The following is a 17,064-nucleotide window of genomic DNA, read 5'->3' on the forward strand; positions in this document are numbered from 1 at the left end:
ATACACAAGCACATAACACTACAGATCTATCTCACATTCACACCACCTCTCCCCAGCACCTCATACACAGGCATATAACACTACAGATCTGTCTCACACTCACACTACCTCTCCTCAGCATCTTATACACAAGCACATAACACTACAGATCTGTATCATACTCACACCCCCTCTCCCCAGCACCTCATACACAGGCATATAACACTACAGATCTGTCTCACACTCACACCACCTCTCCCCAGCACCTCATACACAGTCATATAACACTACAGATCTGTCTCACACTCACACCACCTCTCCCCAGCATCTTATACACAGTCATATAACACTACAGATCTGTCTCACACTCACACCATTTCTCCCCAGCACATTATACACAGGCATATAACACTACAGATCTGTCTCACACTCACACCACCTCTCCTCAGCACCTTATACACAGGTATATAACACTACAGATCTGTCTCACACTCACACCACCTCTCCCCAGCACCTCATACACAGGCATATAACACTACAGATCTGTCTCACACTCACTCCACCTGTCCCCAGCACCTTATACACAGGCACATAACACTACAAAATCTACACAGTCATATAAACAGTGAGTTACACATATTACACACATTTCACAATTACACACAGTCTGCACATCGTGTACTTACCTCACTATACATAAACAAGTAACAAGTAGGTGCTGAGTCAATATATCCACACCCTTGTGTTTCCTTATAGTGTAGCAGCTTTTTCCCTTCCCGCAGAAGGACCAGCCAAGTCACATGTCTGATGTGACCACACAGGAAAGAGATTTACCGGAAGTAGCTGTGCACTGTGTGCAGGCATCTCTAATGCAGCTTCCTGCAGCTTTTTGTGCCATTTGATCGCTGCTGTCATATAGTTGCTGTTATACGGAACAAACTGCTGCTGTCTCAGCACTTTATAGGTGGTTTCGTGTAGGTAACGATCTAATTGGTGATTTGTCTGTGTATAAAGGACTGGGTGTGTGCATCACAACGAACGTCTCTTAATAGTAAATACCTCTGTATAAGCTACTGCAGAGGATTGTGTGTGTTCAAAGCAGATGAACCCATAATAGTATATATCTGTATATAAGGTACTGGGGGTTGTGTGTTAGAGGCAGAGTAATCATCGCTTTAATATTATATACCTGTTTATAAGGTACTGGGGATGGGGCTGCGTGTGAGAGGCAGATGAATCATCTCTATATTATTATTGTATATACCTGTATATAAGGTGCTGCGGATGGGGCTGCGTGTGAGAGACAGAGGGATCATCTCTGTAATATTATATACCTGTATATAAGGTTCTGGGGGGGCGGTGGAAGAGAAAGACAGAGTGAGCCTCTCTATAATATTCTATATCTGTATATAATGTATTGGGGAGGGGGCTGTGTGTCTGGCAGAGGGAACAGTCTTTATTATGAGGTGTGTGTGTATATGAATGCATACATATATGTGAAGTGTATATGTGAGTTTGTATAGATATATGTGGGATATCCGTGTATGCATAGGTCAGTGTGTGTATAAGTGTATGTATGGCTATTATTCTTATATGTGTAATTTCTGTATTTGCCACTGCTGCAGGTCTCAGTGTTACACAATATCACTGACCATGAACAAGATGAAGAAGAAGCTGCCTGAGCGGATCCTAAATCACATCCTGGAGATTCTCTACCTGCTGACGGGAGAGGTGAGAAAACATCATAACAACACCATGGTAACCTCTTGCAGGGAATATGTGTATTAGTTGCTTAGCAACAAGAAGTGATAGATGCTCAGAGGGAAAGAAAAAGCCCATATTTAAGGTGTTTTTGCAATTTTAAAAGTGTAGAATTGTTCTTGGAATATTCTGTTGTAGAAATTCACCCGATGAGACAGTTTGTGTTATTTGTTCCATCACCCCCATACACTGGCCAGCAATAGGCAGCTTATAAAGTGATGTCAGGCTTAGGCTAACAAAGAATAAACTGGTATTTATATGGTATAATCAAGTAGTAATCTGTACAGAAGAGGAAGTGCTATTGTATAAAATGGCCCTAAGCATGTGTACATAATATGCCATATATAGATCATTCCTGTACGTACACCTGCTAGCTGGTTAGTCTACTCACATCCTGGTAATTTCATTGTGCATGTTACCTGGATATCCTATCATTTATCTAAATATAATGTATGTGGGGTTTTTTGTGTTTGTTTTTTTCAACAGCACACATAGATACTGGAAAGTATCTTGCAGGATCCAGAAACTGACTTTGCAACATATTAGGCAGTGATTGATTGATCAGTGCAGGAGCTTAGTTATATTTTCCCTTAATTGCCCACAGCAAAGGAGATATTAAAAAAAACTTCTTAAGGGTTTTGCCTCTGGACTGCAAATCAGTGTGAATGTTAGACACAAAATGACCATTTAAATGCTTATAAAATGTACAGGTAGCCCTCAGTTTACGCCAGGGTTAGGTTCCAGAAGGAATGGTTGTAAATCGAAACCGTTGTAAATTGAAACCCAGTTTATAATGTAAGTCAATGGGAAGTGAGGGAGTTAGGTTCCAGGCCCCTCTCAAAATTGTCATAAGTAACACCTAATACATTATTTGTAAAGCTTTGAAACGAAGACTTTAAATGCTAAACAGCATTATAAACCTAATAAAATAATCACACAACACAGAATATATAATTAAACTAAGTTAAATGAACAAAAACATTTGCTAAACAGCATTATAAACCTAATAAAATAATCACACAACACAGACTTTACTTGCATTTTTCTGCAAGCAATTTTTTCTATGCATTCCAAACTGGACTGATTTATAGACAGGAAGATCTTGTTCCTTTGCAAGCTGCTCAATAGCTCAGGTCTAGTTATACTGATTAATTTTAGCTTGCTTGGCTTGCATATCTTTGCCGCAATACAAGCGGACAGCTCCACCTACTGGCTATTTTAATCAATGCACTGCTTCTCAATGCTTTTCAATAGCAATCACATGACTGAAAAAAAAGGTTGTTATTCTGAAACGGTGTAAATTGAACCGTTGTAAACCGAGGGCCATCTGTATTTTGCATGCGCATCTTTTCCAATGCGGCTATTAATTGCTGATAAATACTGTGCATATGTAAAACCTTTATTGTGTTCACAGATATTTTGCAAGGGATGTTAAACAGTAAATAAATGCTACACATCATGATGTATTCAATGCAACGTTTAGCCTTAGAATACTATGTATATGCATCTTTACAATTATATTAGTTTAAATATTGAAAATATATGTCTAAAGGTTTAACTTCTATAAATTACATTAGGTTCTATAAAGTAATGGACGCCATCATGTTTAATACAGATATCGTATTATCTCTTTTTGTGTAAATAAAGCTAGAAAACTTTTTAGAGGGTGCACTACACGGCTGATTTTACTGACCACCCTGCTAAAATTATAACCAATATTAAAGGGACAGTCAACACCAGAATTTTTGTTGTATAAAAAAAGATAGATAATTCCTTTATTACCTATTCTCCAGTTTTGCATAACCAACACAGTTATAATAATACACGTTTTGCCTGTGATTAACTTGTATCTATGCATCTTCTGACATCCTCCTGATCTCATGACATTTTATTTATTATCTATTGACTTTTATATTAGCCAATTAGTGCAGTGTCTGCCACAAGCTACGGACATGATCAAAATTTTATCTATATGGCGTACATGAACTAGCTCTCCCCTGTTGTGAAAAGCAAATAAAAAAGCATGTGATAAGAGGCAGCCTTTAAGGGCTTAGACATTATCCCATGAGCCTTCCTAAGTTTAGCTTTCAACTAAGAATACCAAGAGAACAAAGCAAAATTGGTGATAAAAGTAAATTGGAAAGTTGTTTAAAATTACATGCCCTATTTCAAACATGAAAGTTTTTTTTTTTTGGAAATTAAAATGAGCTAATGTTAAAAAAATGTTCAGTTTTTATTGCACAAATTATCATTAAAAATGTTTGCGTTAAATTATGCAGAAAATGATATAATATTAGAAAATATTACACTGCCCCCACACTACTTTATAATGTCACCCGGTTACTTCATTATATTACCCAACTGGCAACTGAAAGCTGTGTGAAATTGCTTCTTTTATTGCCCGGTTTATATCTGTCCCTAATTATAGAAACAAAACAAAATCAGAGGGAAAAGGGAACAAAATAAATAATGAAAGTATATTGCAAAGTCTTTTTTAGCTACATATAATTAAACATTTTATATTACAGTTCCATATCCCTTTAATTCCTAATATATACTGTGCATATATAAAATATTTACTGTGTGTGCAGATATTTTGCAATGCAACATTTAATAACTGATATATACTGTGCATATATATATAATATTTACTGTGTGTGCAGATATTTTGCAATGCAACATTTAATAACTGATATATACTGTGCATATATATAATATTTATTGTGTGTGCAGATATTTTGCAATGGAACAATTAATTCTTGATATATACTGTACTTACATATTATTATTATTATTATTATTATTATTATCAGGTATTTGTAGAGCGCCAACAGATTCCTGCAGCGCTGTAAACATAGTCAATATACAGGATAGCTTTTGTAGGGGTCAAGTGGGTAGAGGGCCCTGCCGAGAGTTTCACTGTTGTAGTCTAGCTATTATGAAGCAATCTGTAAACAGCTGGGCCCATAGGCTTACATTCTAAGGGGTTCAAGGGGAAAGCAATGTAGTTAGGAAAGGTTAGTACTGGTTGTATGCATCCCTGAATAGTAGAGTTTTTAGGGAGTGCTTGAAGCTGTTAAAACTAGGGGAGAGTCTTATGGAGCAAGGCAGGGAATTCCACAAGATGGGGGCCAGTCTGGAGAAGTCCTGTAAACGGGAATGTGAGGAAGTAACAAGAGAGGAGGAGAGGAGGAGATCCTGAGCTGATCGAAGGGAATGGGAGGGAGAGTATCTAGAGACAAGTTCTGAGATGTAGGGGGGAGCAGTGCAGTTAAGAGCTTTATATGTCATATGAGTGAGGATTTTATGTTTAATCCTAGAGGCAAGAGGAAGCAAGTGAAGGGAGTGGCAGAGAGGTGCAGCAGATGAAGAGCGACGAGTAAGAAAGATGAGCCTGGCAGAGGCATTCATAATGGATTGTAAAGCAGCTATGCGGCAGCTAGGTAGACCAGAGAGGACGGAGTTGCAGTAGTCGAGGCGGGAAAGGATGAGAGAGTGGATTAAAATCTTGGTTGTATCTTGTGTAAGGAAATGTCTAATTTTAGCGATGTTTTTAAGGTGGAAGTGGCAGGCTTTAGCCAAGGACTGAATGTGAGGAGTGAAGGAAAGATCTGAGTCAAGTGTGACCCCAAGACAACGGGCGTGCGGGGTAGGGGTAATGATGGAATTATCAACAGTTATAGAAATTTGGGGGTGGAGATATTGGAAGAAGGGGGAAAATAAGGAGTAAAGTTTTGGAGAGATTTAGCTTAAGGTACTGAGAGGACATCCAAGATGAGATGTGAAAAAGACAGTTAGTGACACGGGTTAGTAAGGAGGAAGGAGGTAGGTCTGTTGTAGAGAGGTAGATTTGGGTGTCATCGGCTTACAAATGGTATTGAAACCCATGGGACTTTATTAAGGAACCTAGTGATGACGTGTAGATTGAAAAGAGAAGAGGACCAAGGACATACAATATTTACTGTGTGTGCAGATATTTTCAATGCAACAATTAATTATTGATATATACTGTGCATCTATATAATATTTATTGTGTGTGCAGATATTTTGCAATGCAACAATTAATTCTTGATATATACTGTGCATACATACAATATTTAATGTAGGTGCAGATATTTTGCAATGCTTTCCATGTGACCATGATGAGGGAATGTGATAACAGGATACACACATGTGATGTGAGATGGGTCAGTGATGTTTTTATGTTTCTTTCTTGCAGCGTGTGACTAACTCACTGACAGTGAGTGACATGACCGGGGACAAGATGACAACAGAGAGGATACTGACCCACACCCTGCAGATCATGTACCTGCTGACAGGGGAGGTGATGGAATATTCCATAATAACAGCTGCATGTCCCTGTCACTGGCTGTATTTGTTTATTTACACACATTAACATGGTTTGAAATGATTAGAATATGTTGATTGCAGCCTGACATGTCCTCGCTCTTTGTGTATATACTTTAATAAGCAAGGGTAATCTGAAAAACAAAACATCCAAAAATATGTTACAGTATATTATATTAGACCAGAAATGTTCAAATATCTATGTAAAGTTTTTAGCATTTCTTATCACTGAGGATGCCCACAAAGCTGGCATATTTCAAAGAAATTTGTTTATGCAAAGAAAAGTTACAAGCACATGAAAAATGGCTGTTAGGGGGTTTAGTGGTTGTGGGGAATTATTGTAGTGGGACCTGGAAATTTACAGGTTAAATGCTATGAGGTTGTGTCAGTTTAGCGATATTAAAGCGATATCATTCTATGCATTGTGCACGTGATATTCAGCTGGTAATATCATGGTAAGTTTTGCCAGCACTCTATTTAGCACATCTCATTATAAGTAAGTGATGCACTAACTAAGGGCTCGCTTCCATTGAGCTGTTAAAAATGGAGCCGTAAGTGTCACGCCGCACTAGCAGTTGCTAGGGGCGCGGCGTCTCCTTCCCTGCTAGTTGCCAGGGGTTGTGTCGGGTCCGGATGCGTGCGGCACTGATGTCATCGCTGCACGCTCCTGATGCCGGTCGGACGTCTGTGGCGCATACCCTGCGTCTATGTAAGTTCTACTACAACGATCTGTCACTGCCCAAGTATAGGTGTTACTTTGTGTGCTCCTGGGTGTGACAGATCGTTGTATTAATTTGCCTATTTTGTGTATGATCCCTGCCTGTCTGACTACTCTGCCTGTAATACCCCTTAATTACTGGATTGATATACTGATGCTGAACCCTGCCTGTCTGACTACTCTGCTTATTAAACCCTCTTATTTCTGGATTGCCTCTTTGTTGCCGAACCCTGCCTGCCTGACCATTCTAGTGGTTTGTCCTTGGACTGCTCTGTCGTTGCCGCTGGGCACTGTCCTGCCTGTTTTGAGTGCTGCCTTCCTCATCTTACTAACTTTCTCTGCTCTGGGATATTCCCTATCATTCCGGCTCAACGCCGGGATAACAAGACTACTGGCCGAGTTCGGTCTGATAGAGGAGTATCCCACAAGCATTACAGTAAGCTACCGAAGCGGCCGACAGCTAAAAGTAATTAATGGCTCCATTTTAGTACCAGGTTTCCATTGAAAAGGTTTCCGCTTTGCGAGCCGTCACTCTTTTCGTGTAGGTGTAAGTTAGCATTGTGTTAACTCTTCCACCCGATTTCTAAAACATTAATAGGTTATTATGGTAACCCAACCTTATACTACACTCAATTGCATATACGGCGCCACAAACAAGTGCGGCGCCGTATATTTTACCCTTCGTTCGCTGCTAAAATCAAATCAAACACCTAATGCATGCTCAATATCTACCTCTCAACCGCAACCCCCCACCGCAATAACTAATATATTAACCCCTTATCCGGCATCCCCCATACCGCAAAGTATCTATCAAAGTTATTAACCCCTAAACCTCCATCCCCCCACAACGCAAAACTATCTATTAAATCTATTAACCCCTAATCCGCCATGCCCCCCACAACGCAAACTATCTATTAAATCTATTAACCCTCTAATCTGCCATGCCCCCACAGCGCAAACTATCTATTAAATCTATTAACCCCTTAATCCGCCATGCCCCCACAACGCAAACTATCTATTAAATCTATTAACCTCCTAATCCGCCATGCCCCCACAACACAAACTATATATTAAATTCATTTTTTTGTATTTTTTTTTTTATTTTGGGGGTGGGGTGTTTTACTGTTAGAGGGGTGACTTAGTATTTTTTAAGGTAAAAGAGCTGTTTAACTTAGGGCAATGCCCTTTTAAAGGCTATTGGTAGTTTAGTATTAGATTAGGGGGTGTTTTTATTTGGGGGGGCTTTTTATTTTCATATGGATTAGTTTAATTTTTGATAATTTTGTTTATTATTTTATGCAATGTTAGACTTTTTTATTTTCTATAATTTTAGCTTAATTTAAACCTAGTTTCTTTCTAATGACACAATGAGTCCATGGAATCATCAATTACTGTTGGAAATATCACTCCTGACCAGCAGGAAGAGGCAAAGAGCACCACAGCAAAGCTGTTAAATATCACTTCCTTTCCCACAAACCCCAGTCTTTCTCTTTGCCTCTAGTGCAAGGAGGAGGTGAAGTAATTTGTTGTCTAATTATGATTCTTCTATCAAGATTTTTTTTTATTTTGAAGTCAGGGCAGGATTGCTCTGATCTTCCATCACAATTTGGGTATAGTTTTACTCCACGTTAGCAGGGCTGTGGTAGCTTTAAAGCAGTTAGGAACTTGTAAAGTGGGCTTTGCTGTGTTTTCCTAACAAATTTCTGTCCTATGTCAGAATACCACAGAAGACTTACTCTGTTCATTACCTTTTCCACAGGTCTCTGTGAGAAGTGGCATCCTCTCATGCCTTGTGAGTCGTCCTCCTGCCGGACAGCTAGAATTCACGTAAGTGCCTTTTCGTCTTGTGGGGCTGGGAGACTGGCACTACAAACAGGTTGAAGCCCCTCTCTGCAACTTATATGGGACATATATATCCTTAGAAGGATATCTGAGGCAGTATGCAGGTACTGGATGGTGACAGGAGAATAGGGGTGAATATAGAATCCCCTTTATTTATTTTTGGGCTCTTATGTATCATGTTAGAGGCTACTATGGGGTTAATGACCCCTCTAATTTTTAATTCCTTCCTTTATGCTCAGTAGCGCAGTAATAAGCGTACCTAGTGCGCTTCAATCTTATGAGAAAGAGCTTCTAAGGGATCATGTACTGCGGTGTGTTTTAGAGCCTTTCTTGTTTTTTGGACAGTGTAGCATGTCTGTGCGCTTTGGGCTCAATGTCGGGAAAGGAATCTTAATTTTCTTTCTAATGGATGGGAAATTAATCTGGGTAAGAGTCCCCTTGTTTCATTCACAATGGTGAGTTAGGGAATCATTATAGTTTCTCCTATTAGGAAAAGATTCCTATCAAAATTTTTTATTTTCAAGATATATTCTTTTTCCTTTCTCGGCAGTTTACTGACCGGCTAACTGCGAGTTCTTGTGGTCCGGTAAATAACGTAACCATTCTTGCAACCAGCAGGTTGGGAGTTTAGATCTGGCTGCAGTTGATTTTTATTCATCTTTCGATGATTTAATATGGAGGAATTGGTCTAATGTGATATTGGACTTCAATCCTTTTTGCCATTTCCAACAGTGGATCTGTCTCAGAGATAGATCTAGATCAATCGACAAGTGCTTCTCTCCCGTAGTAGTTTTCGGGAGTATCTGTCTCAGGACGCATGTTTTTCGAGACATTCCTGGGTGAGGTGTGCATGGAACCTTCCTGCTGAGCTGGAAAACAGTTTGAGTCTTGTTTTTAGGTGCAGGGATTTTGGATTGGAAGTGTCTGTTCTCCTCTTTATTATCTTCGAGTTAAGAGTGATTTACAATGCTCAGATGGCTTGGCCTCTTTTGTCCTTAGCTGGGTTTCAGTTGGACAATATCCCCTCAATGATTTACTTCAACCACCAGGAAGGCACTGGGAGTGTCTTAGCCTGGTTGGATGTGTCTGGATTGTACAGTGGGCTCTCAATTATTGTCTATCGGCCATACGCTGTCCAGGAGCAGACGGTTGGAAGCGGTTTTTCTGAACAGACAGACTTTCCATCCCGGCGAATGGGAGCTCCATCCGGAGGTTATCTACCAAATGGAGGTTACCAGAATTGGATCTCATGGCGTCTCGTCGGAACGCCAATCTCCCAAAGTACGGCTCAAGGTCGAGGGATCCTCAAGCTGGTCAGTAATTGATGATTCCGTGCACTCACCGTGTCAAGAAATAAATAAATTTATCACGTAAGCATAATTTTTTTTTTTTTTTTTAAGTAATTTAGGATTATTTTAATTTATGTAATGGGGTTAATTTAGGGGTTTTTAAGTTAGGGGTCTTAGTGATTAGTTATTTACGTTGTGGGGTTTGGCGATTTAGGGGTTAATAGATTTATTAGGTTAATTGCGATGTGTAGTGGGGAAACAGGAAGGCGCCAATAGGGTGATAACGTAAAGGACCCTGACAAGTAGATTAAAAGGAAAAGGGTACTCACAAGCAGGGCGGCACTTGGACGTGCCTAACAAAGCATGCCGGGACCTCAGCGTTGCCCGGAAGACTCGCAACGGCAACAACCAATCCTCGAGCCGGACCAAGTTCCGTGTGGCCAATCAGGAACGCTGGATACTAACACACCCTCCTCTTCGTATGCCGAATCCGAACACTGGCAGAAGGGTAGGGGATAGTGATAAACCGTGTGTGACTCTCCCGAATACCGAGAGTTGAATAGCACAGGCCAACAAGCTGGAAAGAGGAAGGAGCAAACTCCAGCAAAGTTGATTAAAACAATTTATTAAAAAGTTTTAAAAACAATGCATAAAAGCAACGCGTTTCTCGGCTACACAGAGCCGTTTCATCAGGCTGTTATACACATTCTAAAATGCCTACTGCTTTAAACACTTCCTCTAACCAATCAAAACACTTGAAATTTCCACACCCCCTCCCCACCTCAGCGTGCGTGTCAGCCGCAGCTGATATGGAGAGTGCAAGGATACATATGCGTTCAACTTAAAATCCAACAATTTGATATCACCTTATATTTTAGTGTCTATTCTAATTCAACATTATATTATTGCTCACATCACAACTGGGATCAATTACGGTTGTTACGATTTTTCATGTGTCTTACCCTTTATGTTAATATACGTAACAAATATTCACAAATGAACATTCACTTCAGGGTTAAATACACCATAGATCTTGCACATTAGCCATTGATCGGAACTGGACTTATATAATATTCTTAATAGGTCAAATAACAAATAAATAAATATTGCTCCTCATTAAAAACTAACAGATTATACAGTTTATACAGTTCACCAATATAGCACACAATAAATACTCAATCACAGTAGATAATTTAATCAAAACCAAACCGATAGAAAATTATTTAATCTCTAAACTGATGATAATGGACCCTAAAACAGAGATATAATATCTCTGCAGATCTACAGTTACTCATATCCCCAAAAAGAGACTAAATAAAATATATATATATATATACACTTAGTAAAAAAAGACAAATCAACTATGGAAATCTGCAAGATCAATATTGGCATTGAGACCTGATGGATGTAAAGTCTGAAGCCTATAGATCCAAAAGGTCTCTCTCTGTCTAAGTCTATAGAAACGGTTATAAAAGTCTGATCTTTTCTTTTGCAGAAAAGAAAATTAAAGACGATGGTAATAGACCAATTTTGACAGATTCAATGGATTCTAGGCTTAACAACCAAACAACTCCGGTGTATGAACCTGAATCCTTACTTGATCACTTATGTGAAGGTTTTGTACATACATGTTTGAGGAACAAATCCAATTTCACCCCTAAATTAGCAAATAATGCCCATATAGAGATTTTCAGGCAGCTGGTTAGCGATGAATTTGATCAATTGCCGAAGGGTATCAATGGTAAAGGGAACCTGTTCGGGAACGAGAAACGTGCTTTAGAAATGTTAAAAAAGAATAAATCTATAGTAATTAGACAAGCCGATAAAGGCGGAGGGATTGTCATCCAGGATCTTGGGGACTACCTTATGGAGTCCGATAGGATCCTGAATGACAAAAATTATTATACCAAAATGACTTTCGATCCTACCTCCAAATTTTTGGCGACTTTAAGGGATTTAGTAGAGGGTGCGTTTAAAGAAGGAATTGTCACCAAAAAAGAAAAAGATTACCTTATCCCTATAGAGCCAAATCGTGCATTTTACTACCATTTACCGAAGCTGCACAAAGACCCCAGATGCCCTCCTGGCCGCCCGATAATATCGGGAATAGGCAGCTTAACAGATAATGCATCTTCATATGTCGACCTCTTCCTGCAAAAATATGTCGTCGGTCTTGAATCTTGCATACGAGATTCTTCAGACCTCATAAATAAACTAGAACAGATTAATATCACACAGGACTTAATTTGGATCACGTGTGATGTTCAAGCCTTATATTCCAATATATCACACAGTCTTGGACTACAAGCGGTTTCCAGTTTTTTGGAAACAGACATGTATTTACCAGACACTCAGAAACATTTTATCTTGTCATTAATATCATTTATCTTACACCACAACTATTTTGTCTACCAGGATGAGTATTACCTCCAAATAAAAGGGACGGCCATGGGTACCAGGTTCGCCCCAAGTTACGCCAACCTTTTTATGGGATCATTTGAACAACAATATATCTACGACTCTGCGTTTGGGGCGAACCTGGTATACTATGGCAGGTATATAGACGATCTGGTCGTTGTGTGGAAGGGTGATAGACTGCTAGCCGAAGACTTTGTGAAACATTTGAATAATAACAACAAGGGCTTAAAATTCACCAGCACAATAGACTCTAATACTGTTGTATTTCTGGACTTAGAGTTAAGTTTCACTGAGGGTAGGATTTCAACCAGTACTCATTTCAAGCAGGTTGATTGCAACAGTTATTTGGACTTTAGAAGCAATCATCACCTACCTTGGAAAAGAAATGTACCATATGGGCAGTTCAAGCGAGTTCGCAGGAACTGCAGCAGTCTAACAGATTATGAGATACAGAGTAAAATCCTCAAAGATAGATTTGAAGAGAAAAAATATCCAGAACATATTATCACCAGTGCCTTTAATAGGGCAAAAAATGATGACAGAAATAAATATTTCGAGAAAAAGGTAGTAGACACACAAACTCAGGTGGGCATGGGCAATAGGACCATGTTCATTACTGAATATAATTGTAATCACAGTATAATCAAAAAGAGTATTATGAAACATTGGAAAATTCTATTAAAAGATCCTATTTTGGGCCCACTGTTAGATAATAAACCCACTATTGTTTACAAAAGAGCACCCAATTTAAAAAGGATTTTGGCACCTAGTAAAGTGGTTAAAAATAGGACCAACATGACTAGTAGCAATACCAATAAGGCCAATGACATTATCTGTAAAATACAAAGAAAGGGTAGTTTCAAATGTAACCATAAAAATGTAAAATGTGTGACTTTATAACACATAATGTAGATACGTTTAAATCAAACACAACTTCCAAAACTTATAAAATGAGTTATCGGATGACATGCGCATCGAATTATGTGATTTACTTATTGTCCTGCATTTGTGGGTTTCAATACGTAGGGCGCACCTGCAGACGCTTGAGCATTAGGTGGTCAGAACACTTTAGAAACATCAAAAAGAACTTCAAATTACATAGTGTACCACGACATTGTAACACCAAACATAGTGGAAATTTACATTGTCTACAAATAACTCCCATTGAACACATTCCAAGATCAGACTTTTATAACCGTTTCTATAGACTTAGACAGAGAGAGACCTTTTGGATCTATAGGCTTCAGACTTTACATCCATCAGGTCTCAATGCCAATATTGATCTTGCAGCTTTCCATAGTTGATTTGTCTTTTTTTACTAAGTGTATATATATATATTTTATTTAGTCTCTTTTTGGGGATATGAGTAACTGTAGATCTGCAGAGATATTATATCTCTGTTTTAGGGTCCATTATCATCAGTTTAGAGATTAAATAATTTTCTATCGGTTTGGTTTTGATTAAATTATCTACTGTGATTGAGTATTTATTGTGTGCTATATTGGTGAACTGTATAAACTGTATAATCTGTTAGTTTTTAATGAGGAGCAATATTTATTTATTTGTTATTTGACCTATTAAGAATATTATATAAGTCCAGTTCCGATCAATGGCTAATGTGCAAGATCTATGGTGTATTTAACCCTGAAGTGAATGTTCATTTGTGAATATTTGTTACGTATATTAACATAAAGGGTAAGACACATGAAAAATCGTAACAACCGTAATTGATCCCAGTTGTGATGTGAGCAATAATATAATGTTGAATTAGAATAGACACTAAAATATAAGGTGATATCAAATTGTTGGATTTTAAGTTGAACGCATATGTATCCTTGCACTCTCCATATCAGCTGCGGCTGACACGCACGCTGAGGTGGGGAGGGGGTGTGGAAATTTCAAGTGTTTTGATTGGTTAGAGGAAGTGTTTAAAGCAGTAGGCATTTTAGAATGTGTATAACAGCCTGATGAAACGGCTCTGTGTAGCCGAGAAACGCGTTGCTTTTATGCATTGTTTTTAAAACTTTTTAATAAATTGTTTTAATCAACTTTGCTGGAGTTTGCTCCTTCCTCTTTCCAGCTTGTTGGCCTGTGCTATTCAACTCTCGGTATTCGGGAGAGTCACACACGGTTTATCACTATCCCCTACCCTTCTGCCAGTGTTCGGATTCGGCATACGAAGAGGAGGGTGTGTTAGTATCCAGCGTTCCTGATTGGCCACACGGAACTTGGTCCGGCTCGAGGATTGGTTGTTGCCGTTGCGAGTCTTCCGGGCGACGCTGAGGTCCCGGCATGCTTTGTTAGGCACGTCCAAGTGCCGCCCTGCTTGTGAGTACCCTTTTCCTTTTAATCTACTTGTCAGGGTCCTTTACGTTATCACCCTATTGGCGCCTTCCTGTTTCCCCACTACAGATTATCTAACCGTCGACACACGCTACAGAAGAGCGGCCTTTCATTGGATTATTTGGACTGATCATCGCTTCCATCACCGTGGGCGCACCTCCGTCAAGAACTTTTTGTTTTTGATTTTTTCCCACTAATTGCGATGTGGGTTAATGGTGGATTAGGGGTTAATAGTTTAATAGATAATTTGCCTTGTGGGGGCACCACGGTTAGGGGTTATAGATTTAATAGATAGTTTGCGTTGTGGGGGCATGATGGATTTGGGGGTTAATAGATTGCGTTGTGGGGCATGACAGTTTAGAGGTTAATACATTTATTATAAGTTGCGATATGGGGGGATGGTGGATTAGGGGTTAATAGTTTAAATAGGTACTTTGCGATGTGGGGGCATGGCGGTTTAGTGGTTAATACATTTATTATAAGTTGCGATGTGGGTGGGATTGGTGGATAGAGGGGTTTTGAAGTGCCGGGTTAGATTTCAATGGGAAAAAGGTCTCAAAGAGCACCTTTTTCCTGTTTTACACCTAGTTTAGCTGGGTGTAATTTTTGTTAGTGTATCGGCAGTGTATTTACGGTTTGCGCGGACATTGGAAACCGGGTATGATTTAAAAATTAGCGGCTTCCTATACTTTGTATGGGACACGATAATGGTTTCGGCAGCCGGAGTCCGGTTGCCGAAATTGAGTTGTAACGGGCCGTTGGAAGCAGTTGGTGAATGATATTACTTCCAACAGTATATTTATCGGTTTGCGAGTGCACTCAAACCGAATTACGGCTCAATGGAAACGAGGCCTAAGTTGCCCACAACAAACAAGTCTTTCAGAAATATTTTAACCAGTGAATTCTAATACACAATTGAGAAATACTAAAACACGGACCAAAGTCTCTCTTGACTTGTAATCTAGATTCTGTAATATTTTATTCTGGTTAATGGTAGAATGTATTTGACTCTAAAGGTCAAATTCCAACCCTTGGTCTTTGGTTGGAAAATTTCTCTATAGAATTGCACCATTACAGGAAAAATCCAGCCCCACCCCCTCATTGCAGAAGCGTTCACGGACTGATTATAGGGGTGCGCACTGCTGGGGAATGTGACATTATACTAGTGCCAGGGCTCAGTAACTCTTTACTTACCCATTTGGCCTTTTGAGTATTTTCCTAACTTCTGCCTGTGTCTCTGTATGTTCCCAGTAACATTATCCTGGCTCTGTCAGTAAAAGTATGTGACAGAACCATTCCCTGTGTCAGCGCTGAATGAGTTATTTGTGTTTCAGGTGCCTATAAAGTGTGATGATGTTGCTGTGTATTTCTCTATGGAGGAGTGGGAGTATATAGAGGGACACAAGGAGCTTTACAAGGACGTCATGATGGAGACTCACCAAGGACTAAGTACTATGGAAATCCCAGGAAATGAGAGCTCAGGTAATGCTGTATAGTAATAAATATCTTACTCAGCAAATGCACATAGACTACAGACGTAACTGAAAAAGTGTAAATCTACAATCAGTGTGTTAATCTAATGAGCTGCCTGATTATAAACAAGTTTTATACCCAATAAATATCAAAACATTTTTTACAAGGGTGTGAGAGGCAAAAAGTTTGTCAGGGATATTAATGCAATTATATATGAATATTTTTATATGCACAAATTTATTTAAAGTAATGATAAACTCTTCCCTTATAAAAACAGATATGGAACGTTAGTGATATTTTAGATGATGTTTAAGAGGCCTATGTATCAAAGGTCTTGCGGAAGACTTTGCTGAATGCGGAGAGCAATACACAAGAGCTGCTAGTGCAACGCCGCCCCCTGCAGACTCGTGGCCAATGGGCCGCCAGCAGGGAGGTGTCAATCAACCCGATCGTATTCGATCGGGTTGCATTGTGGCGAATCCTGTCCGCCTGCTCAGAGCAGGCGGACAGGGTTATGGAGCAGCGCTCTTTGGCCCGCTGCTTCATAACTGCTGTTTCTGGCGAGTCTGAAGACTCGCCAGAAACACAGGCCCACAAGCTCCATACGGAGCTTGATAAATGGGCCTCTAAGTCTTCAGTTGTAATGAAGATTCACAATAATTTACTTTTTAATATAGATATGAAATTCAAATGCTCCGCTGCCCACTTCAAAAGTCAAATTTTCTGTGAGCTAACGGTTTGAATTGTTGTCCAATCAGCACTCTCCCCATATGTCACTGTTGTTGTTAGCGCACAGAAAAATTTAATTTTGAACTAAGTGGCGGAGATATTTGAACTTCATATCTACATAAAAGTAAATATAGACGGCTAGATTTAGAGTGCTGCAGCCAAAGG

The 17,064-nt window shown here is 39.3% G+C and overlaps 2 protein-coding genes across 2 annotated transcripts in view; one reads left to right on the forward strand and one right to left on the reverse strand.

The window, feature by feature from the left end:
- Positions 1-824: 824 nt before the first annotated feature.
- The window catches only part of LOC128657290 (zinc finger protein 585A-like), a 267,903-nt gene continuing 251,663 nt past the window's right edge, over positions 825-17,064 (forward strand). Inside the window, exons 1-4 of the mRNA XM_053711576.1 lie at positions 825-953; positions 1,605-1,710; positions 5,960-6,064; positions 16,032-16,179. Coding sequence (XP_053567551.1) covers positions 1,633-1,710; positions 5,960-6,064; positions 16,032-16,179 — 331 coding nt within the window. The 5' untranslated portion in view covers positions 825-953; positions 1,605-1,632. The remainder of the gene's footprint in view (positions 954-1,604; positions 1,711-5,959; positions 6,065-16,031; positions 16,180-17,064) is intronic.
- The window catches only part of LOC128657292 (gastrula zinc finger protein XlCGF26.1-like), a 486,783-nt gene continuing 475,654 nt past the window's right edge, over positions 5,936-17,064 (reverse strand). The window contains exon 11 of the mRNA XM_053711579.1: positions 5,936-6,221. Within this exon, the coding sequence (XP_053567554.1) occupies positions 6,133-6,221 (89 nt within the window). The 3' untranslated portion in view covers positions 5,936-6,132. The remainder of the gene's footprint in view (positions 6,222-17,064) is intronic.

The sequence above is a fragment of the Bombina bombina genome, chromosome 4, assembly GCF_027579735.1.
Source record: "Bombina bombina isolate aBomBom1 chromosome 4, aBomBom1.pri, whole genome shotgun sequence".
Lineage (NCBI taxonomy): Eukaryota > Metazoa > Chordata > Amphibia > Anura > Bombinatoridae > Bombina > Bombina bombina.